A 25,199-nucleotide genomic window follows, 5' to 3' on the forward strand; every position below is an offset into this window, starting at 1 on the left:
TATTAGCCCCTCCGAAACTACCCAAGCAACGATTAATACTAGCTGTTACATTCATGAAACTGAGTGAACAGCATTCTACTTGAATTCTGCAGAAGAAACCTGACTAGCCAATCTCCTAAATCAGAGCAATAATGCATATTAAATTCCATTTCAATTTCAGCTGGCAATCTCTTATGTGCAACAGTTCTGTCCTTGAGCAGTCTACAAAAAACTCATTCAAAGGTTTTCCCTTGACTACTAATAGATATGCTACACAATTTTAATCAGTTTAAATTTCCAAATGTTCACTCTGTCCTATAGACTTCATTTTAAAAATAGTATATTTGCACTTCCCTCCATGATTCCATTGTTCATTCATACCTCCCCACCAATCTCCCTCCAGGCACTTATCCCTGCAAGCACCCCAAGTGCAAGGATACCTGCTCATACACATTCTCCTTCACCTCCATTCATGTCCCCAAACAGTCCTTGCAGGTGAGGCAACACTTCACCTGCAAACCTGCTGGGGTTGTCCATTGTGTCCAACGCTTCTGAAGCTCCTCCTCTACATTGGCGAGACTCGCGTAAATTGGGAACCACTTCGTCCAGCACCTCCACACTATCTGCCACAAGCGGGACTTCCCAGTGGCCAAACATTTTAATTCCCATTCCCAGGCCACCCTCAGGATGGAGGAGCAACATCTTGGTACTCTCCACCCTGATGGCATGAATATTGATTTCTCCTTCCAGAAACCTAACTCCTACACCCTATTCTCCACTCTGACTTTTCATTTCTTACATATTTCTTCCTACTGGGTCCACTCCTCCTTCCCTTTCTCCTATCGTCCATTCTCCTCTCCTATCAGATTCTTTCTTCGCCAGCTCTTGATCTTTCCCACCCACCTAGTTTCACCTATGACCTTCCAGCTAGTCTCTTTCCCTCTCCCCACATTTTTATTCTGGCATTTTCCTCCTTCCTTCTCAGTCCTGAAGAAGGGTCTCGGTCCAAAATGTCGACTATCTATTCATTTCCATAGATGCTGCCTGACCTTCTGGGTTCCTCCAGCATTTTGTGTGGGTTGCTTTATATTTGCATTTATTTATTCTTAGTAATCCTTTAATTCTAACAGATTGAGAAGATTACATCTCAAACATACACAATTTCCTCACTTGCTTCCTTTAATGCCCTCAAATATAAACAGGCTGGAGAATAATATGAATAAAATGCCATGGTCAGAAAAATTTGAGCCATTATGCTTCAAGATCTATCATCCTCGGATCAAGAGCATGAGAAATAAAATAACATCTCTTTCTTTCCCCAACATACATGCATTTCATTCAATGACAGATCTGTGAACCTGACTGACTGCATTTCCTGCAGCCTTTACTTCACTGGGGTTAAAAAACTCAATATTAAAGTTATACCTTTGACATAAGAATCAAACAGCATAGGTGTGGGAGGGGTTTGAACCAGAGGAAGGGAGTTTAGGTTCAACTTATCCATGCTGACTGTGTTGAACAGCGTGGAAGTCCCATCTACCCACACTTGGCCCATAGCCCTCTAACATCAGGAGAAAGAGTAAGGCAAGAGAACATACACCAGTCCTCATCAAGGGGTCACCAGTGGAAAGGATGAACAGCTTCAAGTTCCTGGGTGTCAACATATTTATCCTGGGCTCAACATATTGAGGCAATTATGAAGAAGGCACACCAGCAACTATATTTTATTAGGAGTTTAAGGACATTTTGTACATCACCAAAGACTCTAGCAAATTTCTGTAGATATACCTTGGAGAGTATCACCGTCTGGTATTAAGGTACCAATGCACAGGATTGGAAAAATCAGCAGAGGGTTGTAAACTCAGCCTCCCCAATACTGAGAACATCTTCAAAGGATTCTCACCACCCAGGACATCCCCTTGTCTCATTGCTACCATCAGGGAGGTAATAGAGGAGCCTGAAGACAGACACACACACACACACACACACACACACGTGTTTTGCACACAGAACCAAATGTTTGAATGAACCCTGAACTCATGAGCACTACCTGACCATTTGTTCTCTTTTTGAACTATGTTTTTTTTTAATATATTTCTTATTGTAACTTGTATTTTAAGCATTGCATTGTACCGCTGCTGCAAAACAATAAATTTCATAACATGTCAGTGATAATTAACCTGATTCTGACTTAAGCTTCAAAGTAAATTTATTATTGAAGTACATATACACTACCCAGAGATTCATTTTATTCACAGTAGAACAAAGAAATATAAGAGAATCATTGAAAAACTACAAAGACTGACAAACCACCAATGTGCAAAAGACAACAAACCGCACAAATACATAAATAAATAAATAACAAGTAGGACCTCTTTCTATGCACGTAGTCATCTATATGGCTTTTAAATGCTGCTAATGTGCCTGCCTCAACCTCCATTTCTGACAGCTCATTTCAAATACTCTGTATGAAAAGGCTGCATCAGATGTCCCTTTTAAATCACTCACCTCTGATCTTAAACCTGTTTGTTTTTAGCACCCTGAGAAAATAACTACATGCTTTCAACTCTGTCCATGCCCCTCATGACCTTATACCTCTATCAGGTCACTCCTCATTCTCTTAACATTCCAGGAAGTAAAGTTGGAGTCTACACTTTATATAGTTATAGTTTTATATTGTTTATATCACTTTTTCACATATAGAAAGAGTAAAAGAGAGGCAAGAGTAGATATCGGACCACTGGAAAATGACACTGTAAAGGTAGTAATGGGGAAACAAGGAAATGGCGCACAAACTGAATAAGTATTTTTCACCGTTCTTCATTGTGGAAGACACCAGCAGTATGCAGGAAGTTCGAGAGTGTCAGGGGGCAGAAGTGAGTGAAGTTGCCATCACTGGGGAGAAAATGCTTAGGAAGCTGAAAGGTCTGATCACCTGGACCAGATGGATTACACTCCAGGGTTCTGAAAGAGATAGCTGAAGAAATTATGGAGGCATTAGTAATGATCTTTCAAGAATTAATAGATTCTAAAATGATTCCATAAGACTGGAAAATTGCAAATGTCACTCCACTCTTCAAGAAAGCAGAGAGGCAGGAGAAAGGAAATTATAGGCCAAATAACCTGGCCTCAGTGGTTGGGAAGATGTTGTAGTCAATTGTTAAGGACGATGTTTCGGTGTACTTGGAGGCACATGATAAAATCGGCCAAAGTCAGTATGGTTTCCTTAAGGTAAAATCCTGCCTGACAAATCTATTGGAATTCTTGGAAGAAATAACAAGCAGGATAAACAAAGGAGAATTGGTTGATGCTTTGCATTTGAATTTTCAGAAGCCATCGACAAGATGCTACACGAGGCTACTTAGCAAGATAAGAGCCCATGGTATTACAGGAAAGATACTAGAATGGATAGAACATTGGCTGACTGGCAGGAGGCAAATAGTGGAAATAAGGAGGGCCTTTTCTGGTTGGCTACTCATTCCTAGTGGCATTCCACAGGGGTTGGTATTGGGTCCGCTTCTTTTTACATTGTATGTCAATTATTTGGATGACGGAATTAATGGCCTTGTGGCCAAGTTTGTGGACGATACTAAGATAGGTGGAGGGACAGGTAGTATTGAGGAAGTGGGGAGGCTGCAGAAAGATTCAGACAGATTAGGAAAATGGGCGAAGAAGTGGCAGATGGAATACAGTGCTGGGAAGTGTATGGTCATGCACTTTGGTAGAAGGAATGAAAGCATAGACTATTTTCTAAATGAGGAGAGAATTCAAAAATCCAAGGTGCAAAGGGACTTGGGAGTCCTTTTGCAGGATTCCCTAAAGCTTAACTTGCAGGTTGAGTCGGTGGTGAGGAAGGCAAATGCATTTTGAGAGGAGTAGAATATAAAAGTAAGTATATAATGCTGAGGCTTTTTCGGCACTGGTGAGGCCTCACTTGCAGTATTGTAAGCAGCTTTGGGCCCCTTATCTATGAAAGGATGTGCTGACATTGGAGAGGGTTCAGAGGAGGAGTGCTTGATAGTTCTGGGCCTGTACTCGCTGGAGTTTATAAGAATCCGGGAGGATCTCATTGAAATCTATCGGATGTTGAAAGGTCTAGATAGAGCAGATATGGAGAGGATGTTTCCTGTAGTTGGGGAGCCTGGGACCACAGGGAACAGCCTCAGAATAGAGGGACTTCCATTTAGAATGGAGATGAGGAGGCATTTCTTTAGCCAAAGAGCAGTGAACCTGCAGAATTCATTGTCACAGGCAGCTGGGAAAGCCAGGTCACTGGGTGAATTTAAGGTAGAGGTTGATAGGTTCTTGATTAGTCAGGGTGTGAAAGGTTATGGGGAGAAGGCAGAAGATTGGGGTTGAGAGGGAGATTAAGACAACTCCTCCCTTGGAGGGTCAAACACCCTGAGCCAATAGGCTGGTCCTGGACTTATTTCCTGGCATAATTTACATATTACTATTTAATTATTTATGGTTTTATTACTATTTAATTAATTATGGTGCAACTGTAACGAAAACCAATTTCCCTCGGGATCAATAAAGTACGACTACTATGAAATGAGTCAGCCATGATGAAGTGGTGGAGCAGACTTGATGGGCCGATTACTTAATTCTGCTCCTACGTTGTATTGCCTACATGACTTCTCCTTGCATCTCAGGCCCTCAAGTCCAGGCAACATCCAGTATCTTTTTTCTGCACTTTTTAATTTAATTACATCTTTCCTATATAACAGGGTAACCAAAACTGTATATAGTACCCCCAAGAATGGCCTTGGCAATAACTTATGTAATTGCACCATATCACCCCTTGTCTTAAACTTAATGCCTTGACTAAAGGCTAACATGCCCAACACCTTGTATTAACCTGTGATGCTGCTTTTAACAAACTATGTACTTGCATTCCTAGGTCTCTCAGTTCTATAACACTCCAAAACACACAAAAGCTGCACATCAAATGAGCCAAATATTATTTGAATAATATAGGCAGTCAAAATGTTATAATAGGAACATTTTCCTGGATTCAACTGGTGCAGCCTCTCAATTTATAATGAACTTCTAAAACAAACTGTAAAATAGCTATATATATTGGACCTCAAGAGAGAGAATTTGTGGAATGTCTAAGGGATGACTTTTTAGAACATCTTGTTGTTGAGCCCACTAGGGAATCAGCTGTGTTGTGCAATGATCCGGAGGTGATATAAGAGCTTAAGTTTAAGGAACCCTTAGGGACAATATGATCGAGTTCTCTTTGAAATTTGAGAAGGAGAAACTAAATTCTAATGTGTCGGTATTTCAGTGGAATAAAGGAAATCACAATGGCATGAAAGAGGAACTGGCCAAAGTTGACTGGAAAGGGACACTAGCAGGAAGGACAGCACAGCAGCAATGGCTGGAGTTTCTGTGAAAAATGAGGGAACTGCAAATCAGATATATTCCAAAGAAGAAGAAATTTTCTAATGGAAGAAGGACACTACCCTGTCAGAGCCAAAGTAAAAGCAAAAGAGAGGGCATACAAGGCAGCTAAACCTAGTGGGCAATAAAAGATTGGGATTTAAAAACTTACAGATGGAAATTAAGAAGGTCATTAGGAAGGAAAAGATGAATTATAAAAGGAAACTGGCAACTAATATCAAAGATACTAAAAGCTTTTTTAAGTATACAAAAGGTAAAAGAAAGTCGAGAGTACATATAGGACCAATAGAAAATGACGCTGGAGATATTGTAATGAGAGATGCAGAGACGGCAGAGGTGCTGAATGCATATTTTGCATCAGTCTTCACAGTGAAAGATATCTGCAGTATACCGGACATTCAAGCATGTCAGGGAAGTGAAGTATGTGCCATGAAAATTATGACTGAGAAGGTGCTCAGGAAGCTTAATGATCTGAGGGTAGATAAATCTCCTGGACCTATCTCGGGTTCTGAAGGAAGTAGTTGGGGAGATTGCATTAACAATGATCTTTCAAGAATCAATAGATCCTAGCTTCGTACCGGATGACTGGAAAACTGCAAATGTTACTCTGCTACTTAAGAACGATGGGAGGCAGCAGAAAGGAAACTATAGACCTGTTAGCCTGACATCAGTGGTTGGGAAGTTGTTGGAATCAATTGTTAGGGAGGAAATTACGGAATACCTGGAGGCACATGACAAGATAGACCAAAGCCAGCCTGGTTTCCTGAAAGGAAAATCCTGCTTGGCCAACCTACTGCAATTTTTTGAGGAAATTACAGGTAGGGTAGACAAAGGAGATGCAGTAGATGTGGTGCCCTTGGATTTTCAGAAGGCCTTTGACAAGGTGCCGCACATGAGGCTGCTTAGCAAGTTAAGAGCCCATGGAATTACAGGGGAGTTACTAGCATGGGTGGAGCATTGGCTGAATGGCAGAAAACAGAGAGTGGGAATACAGGGATCATATTCTGCCAGTTACCAGTGGAGTTCCACAGGGGTTGGTGTTGGGATTGCTGCTTCTTATGATGTATGTCAATGATTTGGACTATAGAATTAATGGATTTGTGGCTAAATTTGCCGATGATACAAAGATAGGTGGAAGAGCAGATAGTGTTGAGGAAACAGAGAGCCTGCAGAGAGACTTAAATAGTTTTGGGGAATGGGCAAAGAAGTGGCAAATGAAATACAATGTTGTAAAGAATATGATCATACACCTTAGTGGAAGAAATAAACGGGCAGACTATCATTTAGATGGGGAGAGAATTCAAAATGCAGAGATGCAAAGGGACTTGGGAGTCTTTGTGCAGGATACCTTAAAAGTTAACCTACAGGTTGAGTCGGTGGTGAAGAAGGCGAATGCAATGTTGGCATTCCTTTCTAGAGGTATAGAATGTAAGAGCAGGGGTGTGATGTTGAGGCTCTATAAGGCACCTGTGAGACCACACTTGGAGTATTGTGTGCAGTTTTGTGCTCCTTATTTAAGAAAGGATATGCTGACATTGGAGAGAGTTCAGAGAAGGTTCACAAGAATGATTCCAGGAATGAAAGAGTTACCACATGAGGAACATCTGGTAAATCTTGGGCTGTATTCCCTGGAGTTCAGGAGAATGAGGGGAAATCTCACAGAAACATTCTGAATGTTAAAAGGCCTGAACAGATTAGATATGGTAATCTATTTCCTGTGGTAGGGGAGTCTAGGACAAGAGGGCACCACTTCAGGATTGAAGAACGTCCATTTAGAACAGAGATGCGGAGAAACTACTTTAGTCAGAGGGTGCAGCTGTGGAGGTCAAGTCATTTGGTGTATTAAAGGCAGAGCTGGATAGGTTCTTGATTAGCCAGGGCATCAAAGGGTATGGGGAGAAGGCAGGGGAGTGGGGATGACTAGAAGAATTGGATCAGCCCATGATTGAATGGCGGAACAGACTCGACGGGCCAAATGGCCTACTTCTGCTCCTATATCTCACGCTTTTATATATATCTTCTGCATCACACCAGTACTTTGGGACCTTGTGATGCTTTAGGTGTGTTACATAAATGGAAGTTGTTGTTTTACTCAAGGCAATAGGAATGCAGACTCTTCAAAACACATCCAATGTTGTACAATAGCTTGAAAATACCAGTAATACGATTACAATTTGCTGCCACACATGTGGAACAGAATTTAATTAGGTCAATTCCTAAAGTCAGACAACAGATGACTGGAGTTTCATTGTAATCAGAATTTTCAAGCAATGGGAAGACAACAAACTTGATGCTAGTCGAACTCAGCAAACAAGGCAGCATCTGTGGAAGGATATGGCGTGTGTGAAGAGAATCCTGACTCCTGATCTCTCATCACAAATCACAAGGGCAACACTTAGCCAGACTTGGCTGCTACAGAACTCTGCTCACTACCAGGAAACACATTTTCTGTGTCAAGTACTTTCACCTTTCAACAGATCTGTTATGGAATGCTGCGCTTTGATATGGTAGTGTAATCTTCCTCCTTTCTCCCACCCAAATTCTCTGACACAGCTCCTTCAGAATCCATGCACAGAATGGCTGGGAGGGGTGTGGGGGAAAACAAGTAAACAAAATCAAATATAATGACAGCAACCTATAAACTATACTAAAGCGTGTGTAGGAAGCATGATCAATCAAATATTCTGCCAGCTTTCACAATTAGGAATGAACAGCTGGGCGAGACATCACAGAATCATGGCAACGAAGCAAAGATGATGAGAATTTATAAAATGCACCAACTTGCAGTGAAAGTAAGAAATGCATCATTACTGTAGCAAAAAGCGAACTGCTGGATGAACTCAGTGGGTCAAGCAATATCCATGGAGGCAAAGGGATGATCAACATTTCAGGCTGAGAACCAAAACTTCGACTGCCACAGATGATGCCTAGCCTGTTGAATTCCTCCAGCAGTTTGCTTTTTAACCAGATCCCAGGATTTGCAGTCTCTTGTGTCATCATTATTATAGCTAACCAACCTTAATAAGAACTACATCAATCAGTTTATAAGAATATTACCTCTCAATGGAGAGCTCATTGTTTGATGTTTGCTGCACATTGATTATTAATTTTTTCTCTACCCCTTGTCGCAACTTAAAATAAAGTTTGTCTCTGTCCTTCGGTACAGCACTGTAAAGAGAAAATAGATTATTTCAGGTTCAGGAATCAAAACAAAAAACCACTTACTACTGAGTCATACTATGAATAATAGTTTGCTGTAAAATCTACCCCAAGGAGATTGTTCCCTAATGTATTGCAGACATCAGTACAAGAAACCACTATAGAAAGTCAATGTACGTACATAGTTTGGTGCATTTTGATACTGCCCAACATCATCAAAACATCCGAACATTGGTAATTTCACATAGCTGCAGAGAGTTAGCAACATTAGGAAGTCTTGCTGTAACATTATTAAACACTGGTTAAATCTGTACCTCTACCTTGTCCAATTACAGGCTTTGGAAATAATGCTACAGGCTAGGAGAGAGTGCAGAGGAGATTGGAGCAGTACCACTTTTAGAATTCAATAGATTGAAGAAACTGGAAAGTTAGGACAGTTCTCCTTCCAGCAGAGCAGGAGAGAAGGATATTTACCAATATGTTCAAAACCATGAGAAATGTAACATCGCCAAGTCTGCAAACCACACAAAGCTGGGGGAAGTGTGAAGAACTATGAGGACACAAAGAAACAACAGTGCATTTAGACATGTTGGCTCAGTGGATAAGTGCCTGGAAAATGAATTTTAGTGTAGAGAAATACAAGGTGTCCACTGTTTACAGAAACAATGAATCAGAATGATGACAGTTGGGGAAAAAGAATAGTGCCACAATACCTGGGTGTAGGTTACTAAAAGCAAGCAATTAGAAAGATAAATGGTATGCTGGTCTTCATTGTATGAGGACTTGAGCCCAGGAGCAAGAATATCCAGCTACAGCTGTACAGGACCTTGCTGAGACACCACTTGAAGCTGTGTGAGAAGGAAGGAAGATGTTCTTGCCAGGGAAGGATTACAACAATGACTGATTCCTGTGACGTCAAAACATGAAGGATTGGGTGCTAGGCTTGCATTTACTGGATTTTAGAATAATAAGAGGAATCTACGAAACCTGAACATAACCACACAGAGTAGAAACCAAATGGGATGTTCCTGATGGTTGAAGAGCCCAGAACAATCAGCTATGGTGTTAAATTGAGCAGGCCCAAAGGACTGAATGATCCACTCCTGTTCCTCAATCTAATCTCGGTTCACCTGAAGTTGCCTTTTCCATCATCCTCCTTTATTTCCAGAGAGACTGTGAAGTTATAGCTGTCACTCTCGGGGCTTGTATCACCCATGTCTTTTACCTCTGTTGTCTGTTTGGAAGACCGGCGGAAAGCAGTAGAAAAGCTGTACAGAATTCGACTGACCTGAAAGACAGGGAGAGATGTACAGGTTCAAATTTTTAATTCATGATCACTGTCCTCATCTTCCACTCTTACAAAGCACTGCCAAGACCCTATCTGGAGTTTTACATTCAGTTCTGGTACAACTGCTCAAAGAAGAACAAGGGGAATTGAGGCAGATAGTGAAGTGCTATGCAGATTCACCACACTAGATTTAAAAGGTTAAATTATTAAGGCAGATGAACAGAGTTTACTTAATTTACCTCAATTCTGCACTGTCCCATTATAATGATGTGAGATATATCCCAAACCTTCACTAAAACAGTCCTTGGTATAACCCCAGACCTTCACTGTAACTATGACTGACATACACCACATTGATTCAAAGGTCTGAATTATAGGAAAGGCTTGGATATTTCTTGCAGGGGTGACCTTATAGAGGTGTATAAAAATCATATGTGGCATAGATAGATTGAATGTGCATAGACTTTTCCTTTGGGAAAAGTGAATCAAAAACTATAGGCATAAGTTTAAGGGAAGATTTAAAGGGGATATGAGGGGAAACTTCTTCATGCAGGGGATGATGCGTATATGCAACAAGCTACCATTGGAAGTGGTTAAGGCAGGTACAATAAAGACATTTAAAAGATTTTTGGACAGGAATATGGATTGGAATGGTTTAGAAGTATATGGACCATATGCAGGCAAATGGGATAAACTTAGTTGGGATGTTGATTAGCATTAATAAGATGGCCAGAAGGGCCTGTTCCCATGCTATGATTCTGTGAAAGTGTTGGATGATCTAAGACATTTCAGGATATCAATGGTGCTAACCTTTTCTCTGCTGAAGGGTTCCAAAATGAAAGGACATTATCCCAGCATTAAAACTAAGCAAGTCATTAAGTCAGAGGAGACACTAGAGACTGCATTTGCTGTAATCTGAAGCAACACCATTTGCTGGAGGAATTCAGCCTGGTTGAGCATCATCTGTGCATGGGGTGGGGAGAGGGAGGGAAGAGCCCTGATGCAGGGTTTCAGCCTGAAATTGGCATTTCTTCAACACGCATACTCACAGTGCTCAGCCTACCTCAGGTACTGCACGTGTAGACAACGTAGGTGCAGGATTAGTTATAAGTATCATCCAGATTGATTGAAACACTACATTTAAAATGTAGCACTGGATTCAGAGCAGGAATACTGAACCAAGTCAGTTGTACCCAGTGACAACTTATTACCTATCTGAAAGGAAATTGGTAAATTGTTTATTATTGTCACATGAAAAACTTTGTTTTGTATGTCATCCATACAGATCATTTCATCGTAATGGTACATTGAGACAGTACAAGGGAAAACAATAATATTGGAAAGTTTATTGTCACAATAACAAATAAATAATGAATGCAGAATAAAGTATCACAGTTACAGAGAAAGTACAGTGCAAGGCTGAAAATAAGATGCAAGGCCATAACAAGATAGACTGCGAAGTCAAGAATCCATCTTATTGTACTAGTGGGCCATTCAACAGTCTTATAGAAGCTGTCCGTGCACCATGATACGTGCTTTCAGGTTTTTGTATCTTCTCCAATTTGGGTGGTGGGGAGAAAAGAGGAAATGTCTAAGGTGGGTGGAGTCTTTGATTAATTTGGCAACTTTACGAAGGCAGTGGGAACTGTGTAGAGTCCATGGAGGGAAGGCTGGTTTATATGTTGTGCTGAGATGTATCCACAGCTCTGCAGTTTCTTGAGGCTCCCTGTAGAGCAGTTGCCTGCGGTTCCCAGCAGAGCAGTTGCCATACCGATAACTGGTGTGTGGACAACACCACATCCTGAAGTGAGCTAATGTCACTTACTGACAAAGCTTATTGCTTTGCCCATTGCTCAAATCTGAGGTCTGACCAGTGTTTTATAAAGCTGGAGCACATGCTCTTGTGTAGGTAGCTCCTTGTTACAGCAATGGAAATTCAGTCTTACAGAATTCACAAAATCACTAGCAGTCATTAAATACTTTTTCAACTCTTGTTTGCTAAGTGGTGAACAGAGGGTTTCACTGGTAGATCAGGCAAGGAAAGATATCCTGGAGCTGTAGTGTCAGCATGGACTTGTTGGGCTGGATAGTCTGTCCTGTGCTAGATGACTTTTGTTAGTCTATTGATCTGCACTGCCATCAGCCTGGCTCTGTTCTAAAAGCCCTCATCTGCAGAGCTCCACTACTGTTACAGTAGGAAAACACCATCTAGACTCCAGCTGATCAGACAAAGCAACATCAGTTCAAAAGGCTGGCAGTCCCTCTGTGAGCAACAGCTAGGCATGATTCAATGAAAATACTTTCCATTTTAGATCTAAAACCAAAGGAGCGAGCCACTACAGCTTGCATCAAATTCGGTTCTGATGAAAAGGACTGATTCATCACTACTAGCGTTTTCACACATTTATCTCAATCATTTCTTGTTCTTATTCAATAATCTTTCTGTGTTACCAAATCAGGAAAACAGGTAAAGCATCTGACTCCTGTATCAAAATTCAACAAAAGACGTTGTGACAAGGCACGAGAGTGGATTAATATAAGCAACATCTACTGCTTCTGACCCTGACACTAACCATTTGCTTTTGTACAGTTTTCTCTGGTGTTAATCAATTTAGTTAATAAATCTCTCTCGTAGTTTATACACTGAGTCATAGTTTGGTGGAGTGTTTATTAAGCTGTACTCACCTGCTCAATGCTCAACACTAATTCATTGCACGTGATGTGCTTTGAGACCTAACAGATATACAAACTGCATTGAAGTCAGATACTGAAGTTATTTATAGTCATATTAATTTTTCACAAATAAATCTGCTGACACAAGGAAAAATATATGGTTTATTATTTCTGCTTTTGATTCACAAACATTTTGAAAACTAAATTTTCAACACAGTTAAAATACATTACTTACAGCTTCTTTGATCTCACAACAGAACACATGAAGCTGGAACTCTTCTGTACTACAGTAACTTTCAGTAAATGCAAAGCAATTACTCTCTGAAGTACCATCAACGTCTCGGACGCAGAACAGCACTGTGTATATGGGAAATGCTGCTATCTCTCTAGTCGTAGCCTGGTCTATTATCCTGAAGTGGGATGGAGGTAGGGGTGGGAAGGTTTGGGGGAAGGAAGGAACAAAGAAGTTAGTTAACAGACAGTGCAAACAGTGGCCCACAAGATGTTTTATTCCACAAATGAAACTAATCAAGTTTGGGTAAACACAAAGAAATCTACAGATGCTGGAAATTCAAGCAACACACCAAAATACTGGTGGAACGCAGCAGGCCAAACAGCATCCATAGGAAAAAAAACAGTCAACGTTTCAGGCCGAGACCCTTCATCAGGACTAACTGAAAGAAGAGATAGGTAGAGATATGAAAGTGGGAGGGGGAGGAGTAGATCCAAAATTATAGGAGAAGATGGGAGGGGGAGGGATGGAGCTAAGAGCTGGAAAGTTGATTGGCAAAAGGGACACAAGGCTGGAGAAGGGAGAGGATCATGGGATGGGAGGCCTAGGGAGAAAGAAAGGGGAAGGGGAGCACCAGAGGAAGATGGAGAGCAGGCAAGGAGTTATCGTGAGAGGGACAGAGAGAGAAGGGGGGGGGGGAGGGAAAATAATTAATAAATAAATAAGAAATGGGGTAAGAAGGGGAGGAGGGGCATAAACGGAAGTTAGAGAAGTCAATGTTCATGCCATCAGGTTGGAGGCTACCCAGATGGAACACAAGGTGTTGTTTCTCCAACCTGAGTGTGGCTTCATCTTGACAGTAGAGGAGGCCATAGATAGACATCCCAGTGGCCACACATTGTAGTTCCACGTCCCATTCTCATTCTGATATGTCTATCCGCTAATGCCCCTCCTCCCCTTCGTACTCCATCTCTTATTTATTAATTTATTTATTATTTTTTCCCCTTTTTTCTCTCTTTGTCCCTCTCACAATTACTCCTTACCTGCTCTCCATCTTCCTCTGATGCTCCCCTCCCCCTTTCTTTCTCCTTAGGCCTCCGGTCCCATGATCCTCTCCCTTCTCCAGCCTTGTATCCCTTTTGCCAATCAATTTTCCAACTCTTAGCTCTACCCCTCCCTTTCCTATCTTTCCTATCATTTTGGATCTTCCCTCCCCCTTTCAAATCTCTAACTATCTCTTCTTTCAGTTGGTCTTGATGAAGGGTCTCAGCCCGAAACATCGACTGTGTTTTTTCCTATGGATGCTGTCTGGCCTGCTGCGTTCCACCAGCATTTTGTGTGTGTTGCTCAAGTTTGGGTAATATCATTTTACAGAAAAGAGCTTTTACTGTAAACTGCAAAGGTTCTAAGTTATTCAAACAACAGAGTGACGGATCAGAATTTATCAGCATAGCAACCTGAATGACCATTTATGTTATGATATGGTGTTAGTTCTTTGAAAGTGCCACCCAGTGAGGTCCTAATCCCTTACTTTTCCCTTGCTCTTCTGCAAATACTTGTCCTTCAACACCAAGTTCCATTTAGAACAGAAGGCTATCTAAAAATAATAGCTCTTGGCTTTGCTGAGTAAGGGTAAGGGGGAGGAGGGTAAGGGCATGGGGAGAAGGGGGAGAAATCTGCAGAGGAGAGGATTAGCAGCTTTAAAGTCCTGTGTGTGAACATACTGGATGTCCTCGCCTGGGCCCAACACATAGATACAATCACAAGAAGGAGTGCCAGCACCTTTACTGTATTAGAAGGTTAAGAAGATTCGGCAAGTCTCCAAATGATCTCAGAAACTTCTACAGATATACTGTGGAAAGTGTCCTATTTGGTTATATCATGGTCTGATACAGCAATTTAAATGGGTAGGAAAAGAAAAGCACAGAGTACTGAATTCTATTCAATGCATCATGGGCTCATCCCTCCCCAACATGAGATACTGCCTCAAGAAGGCAACATTGATCAACAAAGACCCCCAACATCCAGGCTATCCATTCATCTCACAATGACTATCAGGGAAAAGGTACAGAAGCTTGAAGTCCTACACCACTAAGTTCAAGAACAGATACTTTCCTTCAACCATTCAGTTCTTGAATCAATTAGCACAGGGGTCTCCAACCTTACTTGCACCGCGGACCAGTTTAATATTGACAATATTCTTGCAGACCGGCCGACCGGGGGTTGGGGGGTGTTCAAGTAGGGTTAAAATCACCTCAACATGTCTTTTACAGTTAGGGTTGCCAACTTTCTCACTCCCAAATAAGGGACAAAAGTAGCAGTCAAATCCCAGGACACTTTACCCCAGGAAACACTACCATGACCATGAAGTCTTGCGCGGGCACCTGTGTGCGCATGCGTGACGTGCGCATGTGATGTGCACATGCGCACACGTGCCAATTTTTTTCCCCACAGATCAGTTTTGCCTTCATCTTCCCGACTATACTGTACATACATTATTTCTACTTTATATCATATCATGTGTATTTATCATATTATTCCTGCTTTTACTATATGTTAGTGTTATTTATTTTCGGTGTTATGTGTTATTTCGTATGATTTGTTAGGTTATTTTTTGGGTCTGGGAACGCTCAAAAATTTTTCCCATATAAATTAATGGTAATCGCTTCTTCACTTTACGCCATTTCGGCACGAAAGGTTTCATAGGAACGCTCTACCTTAGCAGGGGAAATACGGGACAAGGGCGGTACAAACCAATTTAGCCCAATATATGGGATGTCCCTGCAAATACGGGACAGTTGGCAATCCTATGTTCAAGTTCAACAGTGCGTGACAGGGAATGAGGAAAGGTGCAGCTGACTCATCGTTTCCTCATGGCCCGGTAGCACATGCTTTGCGGCCTGGTTGTTGGGGACCGCTGAACTAGCACATCCCTAATCATTACCTATGAAAAGCAATACTGCAACCGCTTTTCACTACAATGGACCTTGTTCTAATTGCAGAAATAATTTCTTGTCAATATGTTTGTTTGTCTTATGAACGCTCCTTATCTGATGTTATGTGCCCATGATGCTGCTTTAAGTACAAAGTTCAAATTACATTTATTATCAAAGTATGTGCACTATTACAACCTTGAGATTCATCTCCTTACAGGGAACCAAAAAACAAAGAAACTTAATAGAACATATTTAAAAAGACCATAAAACACCCAATGTGAAAGAAAAATAAATTGTGCAAGTAATTAAAAGTAAGCAAACAACATTTAGAACTAAAGTTCATGGAAGTGAATTCACAGTCAATCCACACAAAATGCTGGTAGAACACAGCAGGCCAGGCAGCACCTATAGGAAGAGGTACAATCGACGCATCGGGCTGAGACGTCACCTGTACCTCTTCCTATAGATGCTGCCTGGCCTGCTGTGTTCTACCAGCATTTTGTGTGTGTTGCTTGAATTTCCAGCATCTGCAGATTTCCTCATGTTCACAGTCAATCCAGGAGCCCATTAGTTGCAGGCCAGTGCAGAGACAAGTAAATTTCGCCGAGCAGAAGCCTGTCCCCCGCGTCTGGCCCAACACCATGACCTTTCAATCTGACCCAGCGCTTAAATCAGTCAAACCTTGACTTGTTCTTCACTCTCAGACCCAGGCTTTGCAGCTTCAATACACCCTTAGGGCTGGGCCCGTCTGCCTCAATTCAGCCCATACCTTTCCAATCTCACCCAGCGTTTAAATCAGTCAAACATCGGCTCATTTCTCTCACTTGGACATGGAAACTGTGGTAAACCATATATATGTTGTAACTGGGTTACCTGTCTGGACACGCCCCTCTGCTGACTGCCCCTGTGGCTCCTCCCACAGACCCCTGAATAGAGGACATTTTGCCAGTGCTCCTCCTCCTCAGTCCAGGGGCAGACACTCAGCATGGAGGTCACATTTTACTGCGAATAAAAGCCTTTCAGTATGTACCCTACTTCCAGTCTTTTGGAGTAATTGAAGGTGCATCAATTTTATTCGCAGTAGTTTTAAAGCATGGAACGTACTCCGAGACCCGACAAGTTAGACCTCGACCCACAAACACCTGAAACTGGAAACACTTTCGAACTCTGGCTGGCCTGCTTTGAATCATACCTAGAGGCGATTGAAGCGACCAACTCCACAGCGAAGCGCAGAGTTCTACTCTCCAGGGTCAGTCCACGGGTCTACTCGATGATCAGAGACCAGCCGAGCTACGACGGCGCGATGAGCGCACTTAAAGGACAATACCTGTGGCTGGTAAACACCGTCTACGCGCAGCATCGCTTTGCGACTCGGCACCAGCGGCCCAGAGAATCAACTGTTGAGTTTGTCCGGGCACTACAGACGCTCGTGCGGGCCTGTGATTGCCAGGGGCTAACGGCAGGACAGCATGCAGAGCTCCTAGTGAGAGACGCCTTCGTCACAGGGACCAGGTCAGTGTAAGTGTGCCAGCAGCTGTTGGAAAAAGCTGATCTTACCTTAAGTTCAGTGATCGAGCTGGCCAACACGCTGGAGGCCGTTCTGCACAACCCTGAGGCTCTCCAGGCGCACGATCCCCCAACGGCCTCGTGAGCACTGCAGACCCCGCAACCCGCCATCAAATCGACCTCGGCTGCTGCCAGTTGCGAGTCCGCGAAGTGCTACTTCTGCAGACTCGAGAAGCACCCCTGGAAACACTGCCCGGCCCGAGAAGCTATCTGCTCCAGCTGTGGAAAGAAGGGCCACTTCGCCAAGGTAAGTCCAAACAGTGAGCGGGATCGAGCAGCGCCGTGTGCGAGACATGGGGGTCGCCATCTTGCCTGCCGCAATCTTCCCTGCACGCCGCCACCACATGCGAGACATGGGGGTCACCATCTTGCCTGCTGCCATCTTCCCTGCACACCGCCACCACGTGCGAGACAATGGGAGCAACTAAACCCTGGCCTCTGTGACCCTCGACCAAAGCGCTCCCCACCAGCTGGCAAGGTCAATGATGGATATCCTGGCGGAGGGGCGCAGGACAAGCTGCCTGTTTGACACAGGCAGCACGGAGAGTTTTATCCACCCGGACACGGTGCAGCATTGCAGACTCGCAATACAACTGGTAAGTCAGAGGATCGCCATGGCTTCCGGGTCGCACACAACAGACATCCGGGGGGGGGGGGGGGGGGGCATTGTGTAGCGACGCTAGTGGTGCAGGGCACAGAATATCGAGACTTTACGTTACTGTTCATGCCTCAACTGTGTGCCCCTGTGCTATTGAGGCTCGATTTCCAGAGCCACCTGAAAAGCGTGACAATGGAGTATGATGGGCCCCTCCCACCAATCACTGTCGCAAATCCCCAGTTTTGTAGGAATACGTCACATACCCCGCTACTGACCACCCACACACACCGACCCGCACATCCCACCCAACACCATGCCAACTGCCGCACTACCGACACCACTTGTGGCCTCTCCACCCTCAAGATCCCTCCCCCACCGCTGTTCGCCAGCCTGACCCCCGACTGTAAACCTGTGGCAACTAAAAGCAGGAGGTACAGCGCAGGGGACAGAGCCTTCATTAAGTTGGAAGTGCAGCGGCTGCTTAGAGAGGGGGTCATTGAGGCAAGCACAAGTCCTTGGAGGGCGTAGGTGGTCATTGTTCAGAACAGGGAAAAAAATAGGATGGTCGTGGACTATAGTCAGACCAATAGGTTCATGCAGATCGACGCGTACCTTCTACCCCGCATCGCGGATATGGTCAATCAAATAGCACAGTACAAGGTGTACGCGACCATAGACCTAAAATCCGCTTACCACCAGCTCCCCATCCACCGGGAGGACCGCCCTTACACCGCCTTCGAGGCGGACGGCAAGCTTTATCACCTCCTACGCATCCCCTTCGGTGTCACGAATGGTGTATCTGTCTTCCAGAGGGCAATGGACCAGATGGTGGACCAGTGCCAACTGAAGGCCATGTTCCCATATCTGGATAACATCACCATCTGCGGTCACGACCGGTAGGATCACGACAACAACCTCCAAAAATTTCTCCAAGCAGCCAAAGCTTTCAATCTCACCTATAACAAGGACAAGTGTGTGTTCGGGACCACCCGACTTGCTGTCCTTGGGTGTGTCCTGGAAAACGGAGTCATTGGCCCTGACCCCAACCGTATGCACTCCCTGTTGGAACTCCCTCTTCCCAACACCCTCAGAGCCCTCAAAAGGTGCCTGGGCTTCTTTTCATATTACGCCCAATGGGTCTCTAACTACGCAGGCAAGGCCCGCCCCCTGGTCAAGTCCACCACAATCCCCCTCTCAGCCGAGGCCCACGTGGCCTTCAGCCGCATAAAAGGGGACATTGCCAAAGCAGCAATGCATGCGGTGGATGAGGCCATTCCCTTCCAAGTAGACAGTGACGCCTCCGACTTCGCACTGGCTGCTACCCTCAACCAGGCGGGAAGACCGGTGGCGTTCTTCTCCCGTACCCTTCAAGGCCCTGAAATTCGGCACTCCGCAGTGGAGAAAGAGGCCCAGGCCATAGTGGAAGCTATTAGGCACTGGAGGCACTATCTCGCCGGCAAAAAGTTCACCCCCTGCTAACTGACCAGCGCTCAATCGCATTCACGTTTAGTAACCAACAGCGGGGCAAAATCAAAAATGATAAAATTCTCAGGTGGAGAATCAAACTCGCCACCTTCAACTATGACATCATGTACAGGCCTGGGAAGCTCAACGAGCCCTCCGATGCCCTATCCCGGGGAAAGTGCACCAGCGTGCAGATCGACCGGCTATACGTCCTACATGTAGATCTTTGCCAGCCGGGTGTCACCCGGCTTTTCTACTTCGTGAAAGCCCGGAACCTGCCTTACTCCCTTCAGGAGATCAGGACGATGACCAGGGACTGCCAAGTCTGCGCAGAGTGCAAACCGCACTTCTACCGACCTGAAAAGGCACAACCAATCAAGGCCACCCGCCCCTTTGAGTGACTGGGTGTTGACTTTAAGGGCCCCCTTCCCTCCACCGACCGCAATGTGTACTTTCTTAACGTTATCGACGAGTACTCGCGGTTGCCCTTCGCCATCCCCTACAGAGACACGCCACGACACTCCCATAACAGGCGCGACGCACACGCACGAGGGATTACCGACGCCTAACTTGCTGGCACCTCAAGTCAGGCCGGGGCCAGCACAACAGCTGTCGCCAGTGCAATCACCACCGGTGCTACGGAGATCACAGTGACGGACTCGACCGCCTGATAGACTTGACCTGTAAATATACTTGTTTTAAATATTGTCAGTCACTTCACCCCACGGGACTCTTTTAAAAAAAAAAGGAGGGGTGAATGTGGTAAACCATAACTGGGTTACCTGTCTGGACACAGCCCTCTGCTGACGGCCCCTGTGGCTCCTCCCACAGAACCCTGAATAAAGACCATTTCGCCATTGCTCCTCCTCCTCAGTCCAGGGGCAGACACTCAGCATGGAGGTCATGTTTTACTGCGAATAAAAGCCTTTCAGTATTTACCCTACTTCCAGTCTTTTGGAGTAATTGAAGGTGCATTAGAAACCACCACCTCCACTATGATGCCTCAAACAAGAAAGATTTTCATTGTATTTGTGCAGATGACAATAAACTTGACTGACTTTAACTTCTGACTCTGATAAGAGCTGAACCATAGATTAGTTTGCAGTTTGTACATTTGGACCACCTGGACACCACACTTTAGCAAGCACACTAATGAGAGAAATAGAGTGCAGAAAAATGATACCCAAGATGAGGAAAACCCTGAAGTGGTCTGCCTCATGGCAAGGAATGTTCAGAAGCAACAAACACAAAATGCTGGATGAACTCAGCAAGTTAGGCAGCATCTATGGACAGAAATAAACGGTTGATGTTTCAGCTGAGACCTTTCATCAGGACTGGAAAGGAAGGGGGAAGAAGCTAGAATAAGGTGAGGGTAGGGGAAGGACTATAACTTGCAGGTGATACGTAAGATCAGGTGGGGAAGGAGTTGAAGCAAGAAGGTGGGAGGTGACAGATGCAAGAGGTGGAGCTACAGAAAGAGAAATCTAAGTAGAAGTGGACCATGGGATAAAGGGAAGGAGGAGGGGAACCAGAGGGAGGTGATGGGCAGGTGAGAAGGGGTGAGTGGGTAACCAGAATGTGAAATGGGTGAGCGAAGGGGGAAGAGGAAGTAATTACCAGAAGTTGGAGAAGTCAATGTTCAAGCCAACAGGGCGGAGGCTACACAGACGGAATATGTAGATGTGCATCTGTAGATGTGAACTTCCCAGCATTCAGGACACTTACAGAGACAGGTGTGTAAAAAGGGCCCAAAGGATTGTTAGGGCCCAAGTCACCCCAGCCACAAACTGTTCCAGCTGCTACCATCCGGGAAACGGTACTGCAGCATAAAAGCAAGGACCAACAGGCTCTGGGACAGCTTCTTCCACCAGGCCATCAGACTGATTAATTTACGCTGATACAATTGTATTTCTATGCTATATTGACTGTCCTGTTGTACATACTATTTATTACAAATTACTATAAATTGCACATTGCAAATTTAGATGGAGACATAACGTAAATTTTTTTTCTCCTCGTGTATGTGAAGGATGCAAGTAATAAAGTCAATTCAATTCAATATAATGTGTTGCTCTTCCAACCTGAGGTTGGCATGAAAGCATTAGGGGAGACCTTGGACAGGCACACCGGTATCTTCAGAATCTCATGTCTAAGGGACGTTTAGGACCGTTTTTATGAAGGTTTTTAACATCATGAAAGGGTTTGGTTGAACAGATAACAAATATTTCATTGACAGGAGTCTAGAAACCGAAGAAAATAAATTTAAGGCTGGCAAAAGAACCAGAGGGTTGGAGAGGAAAACCCTTCTTCAGTAGAGGAAACTATCATCTCAAAGGCACTGTGAAAGGGGAGTGAAAACTGATTCAATAACTTCAAAGGGAAATGTGCAAAATGATCCAAATTCAAAACACAGCATTGGCAATAGTAGCTACAAGCTTTAAAATGCTTTCTTCACCTAGGTTGGTTTATCTGGGATTCTAAGCACACAGTGGTCATCTCAAACGTCTTCTGAAATGGGTTAATATGCCTCAATATCAAAGCCTTATAAGGAAGTTTAAAAAAAAACCACAGGTTTCAATAGGTACATTTAATGTCAGAGAAATGTATACAACATACATCCTGAAATTCTTTTTCTCAGCCACCGGGTTTGAATTGACAAGGACTTCATTAACATATGTAGGCTTGTACCTACATTGGGAGAGTTATCTTACTGATTATTCAAGCAATAACCTGACACAGTCCATATGAAATCACACCTTTCAGCCAACATACAAGACTCCTCCATTGATCCCTTGATATAACCTCTCCTATCAGTCGTGCAATCCCACCAGTAATCATACTGGCCTCTCTAAGTGATTTCAGGTGAGCTTCACGGCATTAGATCAAACACAAGCAAGAAAACATCTTCCTCTATTCCCACGTTGCCTTCCTTTAGCAGAACACTTAATATTCCATGCTAAACAACACATAAAAAGCAAGAGTAGAGTGCTGTGGGTGTGGGACATCAACCTTCATTCCAAATGTCACAGTTGTGCCAACACTGGCCAAGCTGGTTGAGTCCTTTCAGACTGGGTGGGGGGTCAGCAAGAAGAGCCATATTTCAGCATCTATCTGCTATAGATGCATTTATCTAATGTAGTACATGATCACAGCTCGATTGCCTTGTACTGTTTGTAGAGACAGTCTTTTCTTCACTCTTTTTATCAAAAGAGTAACAGCAACATCAATTAAGTAGAATAGAGCAAGTACATGTAGCTGATCTGAACTAAAATTTCACCTTACAGTTGAGATTGTGAAAGTGCAAGACCACAGGTACATTCAAGCAGTTCGGCATTTCTCAAATTGCGAGCTTCATCACATCCTGGGAACCATGCGGAGGTGTACATTCTCTTGACCGCTCTCAGCAACAGCACCGACTCAATGCTATCCTGATCCAGTTCTACTTCACCCTTCACCACATCTGCTTTCAACAGATGACTTACTTCCTTCCACAGAAAGGTCATAAACTTGAACAATTCTTAATTCTGTGACCATTGATCTTTGTCCCCTTCATATTCCTTTAATTACATCTCCCCTCCCAATCCTACTTCTTGTGTTTCACTGTCCTTCTTGATCTTCTCCACTCTTGATGATCAGTCCCCCACAGAACCTCATTCTCTCTGTCCCCACCCTAAGACTGAGCCTGGCATGATGCTGATTCTCTCACTGTATTTGCCCCAGGACCTTCCTTATTTACCCAGGAATCCTTACCCCAGACCGGGGATCCAAAGACCTCTTGCTTAATGGCATAAAATAGGTTAGGAACTCCTGCCCCAGACTGTGAATCTTTTCCCTCATCTTGATAATGCCTAATCCACCTACACCCCTCCCTTTGGCCTCTTACCCTGTCCAGATGTATCAACACTAACTGCCACTACACATTAACTGTTTCAATTCCTCCTGTGCCTTTTTACACTCTAACATACCCCCACCCCTGTTCCATTCACAACAGACCAACCATGCCTTCCTCAAATCTCCTTACAATGATATTGCTACTCTGTCTGGCAAACTGATTGCTTCATTGTTGAAAAATTAGCCCCCTGACATCTACACAAAAGCCCACTGGACCATGGCCGCAGCACTAAAGATCAGGTCATAAGAAACTTCAAGAGTTGTGACCTTTAACACCTAGAAACAATAGTGAGAGTCACAATTATGGGTGAAGCAGCAGCAACTCTACTTCCTTAGAAGTTTGCATAGATTCTACTTTGACAAACTTCTAAAGATGCACAGTGGAGCGTATCCTGACTGGTTGTATCACAGCCTGGTCTGGAAACACCAATGCCACAGAACAGAAAAGGATGTGTAAAGCCCAGTCCACCACAAAGTCCTCCCCACTATTGAGTACATTTTCATGAAGCACTGCTACAAGAAAGCAGCATCCATCATCAAGGACTCCCACCACCCAGGCTATTCCTCCTTCTCACTACTACCATTCGGGCAAGAATACAGAAGCCTTAGGTCCCACACCACCTGGTTTGGGGACAGCTATTACCCTACCTCCATCAAGTCCCAACCTCCACTCTGAAATGAATCTACAACCTATAGACTCACTATCAAGCACTCTTTGCAACTCAAGTTCTCAGCTTAGCTTTATTTGCACAGTTTGTTAACACAACTTAATTTTTAATTTGCACAATGGTGTTTGTCAGTCTTTGGTTATTCATGTATAGTTTTTCATAAAATTTTGTTTATTTTTTTCTGTAAATGCCTGCAAGAAAATGTCACGGTAAAATACTGTAATAATGACGTAGTTTGATAGTAAATAGTCTTTGAACTTATACGACTTTGAGAAATGGTTGATCTAGTTTAATCATGCAAGTATGAAGTGTTGCAATTTTGGGAGGTCAAATATAAGGAGAAAGCACAAAGTTAAAGGTAAGACCCTTAATAGCACTGAAGTACAGAGGGATAGCTCCCAAAAGGTGAATAAAAGGAGAGTTTGAGAATACAAAAGGAGAGGGACTAGCTTTAAGGACACACAAAATGCTGGAGGAACTCAGCAGGTCAGGCAGCATCTATGGAAAAAAGTACATTCGACGTTTCTTGGCCCGAAAAGTCGACTGTACTCTTTTTCCATAGATGCTGCCTGGCCTGCTGAGATCCTCCAGCATTTTGTGTCTGTTGCTTGGATCCTCAGCATCTGCAGATTTTCTCTGTGATTGGGACTAGCTTTGAGGTGAAAGGAGGAAGGTTTAAAGGCAATGCATAGGGCAAGCAGCTCTTCTTGAAACAGAGTCATAGATGCCTGAAACATGCTGGCAGGGGTGGTAGTTCAAACAGTTGAACAGTGGAACGCAAGACACTTGTAGGTAGCCACATGAATACACAGAAAATGGAGAGAAAAAAAAACAGATCATGTGCAGGCAGAAGGGATTAGTTTAATTTGGCATCGGGTTTGAGAAAGACATTGTGCGCTGAAGTACCTTGTCCTGTGCATGTACAGTTCCAACAATCTCAAGGAACACAGTGATGTTCAAAACCTCTTCCAATTCACATATCATTCAACTTGGACATAAAGGGATGTACTTTAATCTTGCTCAGAATTCTGTATTCCTCACCTTACTACACCATAAAAGTATCCTTATCATAATGGCTCTGAAAGACAGCTTGCAATGCCCTTGCCAAGAAAGATTCTGTGAATGGCTTGAATGAGAATGCAATTGAAAAGGACTAAGTGGGCAAAGGGAAAACAAGGGGATAACTCTCAAAGGCCTGGCACAGGTGTGATAGCTATACTGCCTTCTCTGCACCATATAAAAGTATGGAAGAATGGAACCTACACTCAGTGGCTACTTTATCAGGTACACCTCCTTATTAGAAACATAGAAAACCTACAGCATTTCGGCCCACAAA

At 43.6% G+C, this 25,199-nt stretch overlaps 1 protein-coding gene across 6 annotated transcripts in view; it reads right to left on the reverse strand.

Moving 5' to 3' along the window:
• LOC140206146 (rab GTPase-activating protein 1-like) overlaps nucleotides 1-25,199 on the reverse strand; it is a 568,372-nt gene that overhangs the window by 469,492 nt on the left and 73,681 nt on the right. For 4 of the 6 annotated variants that reach the window (XM_072274372.1, XM_072274373.1, XM_072274374.1 and 1 more), the window contains exons 5-7: nucleotides 12,744-12,918; nucleotides 9,678-9,835; nucleotides 8,446-8,556 (exon numbers count right to left, since the gene is read on the reverse strand). In XM_072274372.1, coding sequence (XP_072130473.1) covers nucleotides 8,446-8,556; nucleotides 9,678-9,835; nucleotides 12,744-12,918 — 444 coding nt within the window. Of the gene's footprint in view, nucleotides 1-8,445; nucleotides 8,557-9,677; nucleotides 9,836-10,884; nucleotides 11,020-12,743; nucleotides 12,919-25,199 lie in introns of those variants that run through there. The other 2 variants (XM_072274376.1, XM_072274378.1) reach the window with 2 other exon arrangements.

This window comes from Mobula birostris, chromosome 12 (genome assembly GCF_030028105.1).
Source record: "Mobula birostris isolate sMobBir1 chromosome 12, sMobBir1.hap1, whole genome shotgun sequence".
NCBI classification, from domain to species: Eukaryota; Metazoa; Chordata; class Chondrichthyes; order Myliobatiformes; family Myliobatidae; genus Mobula; species Mobula birostris.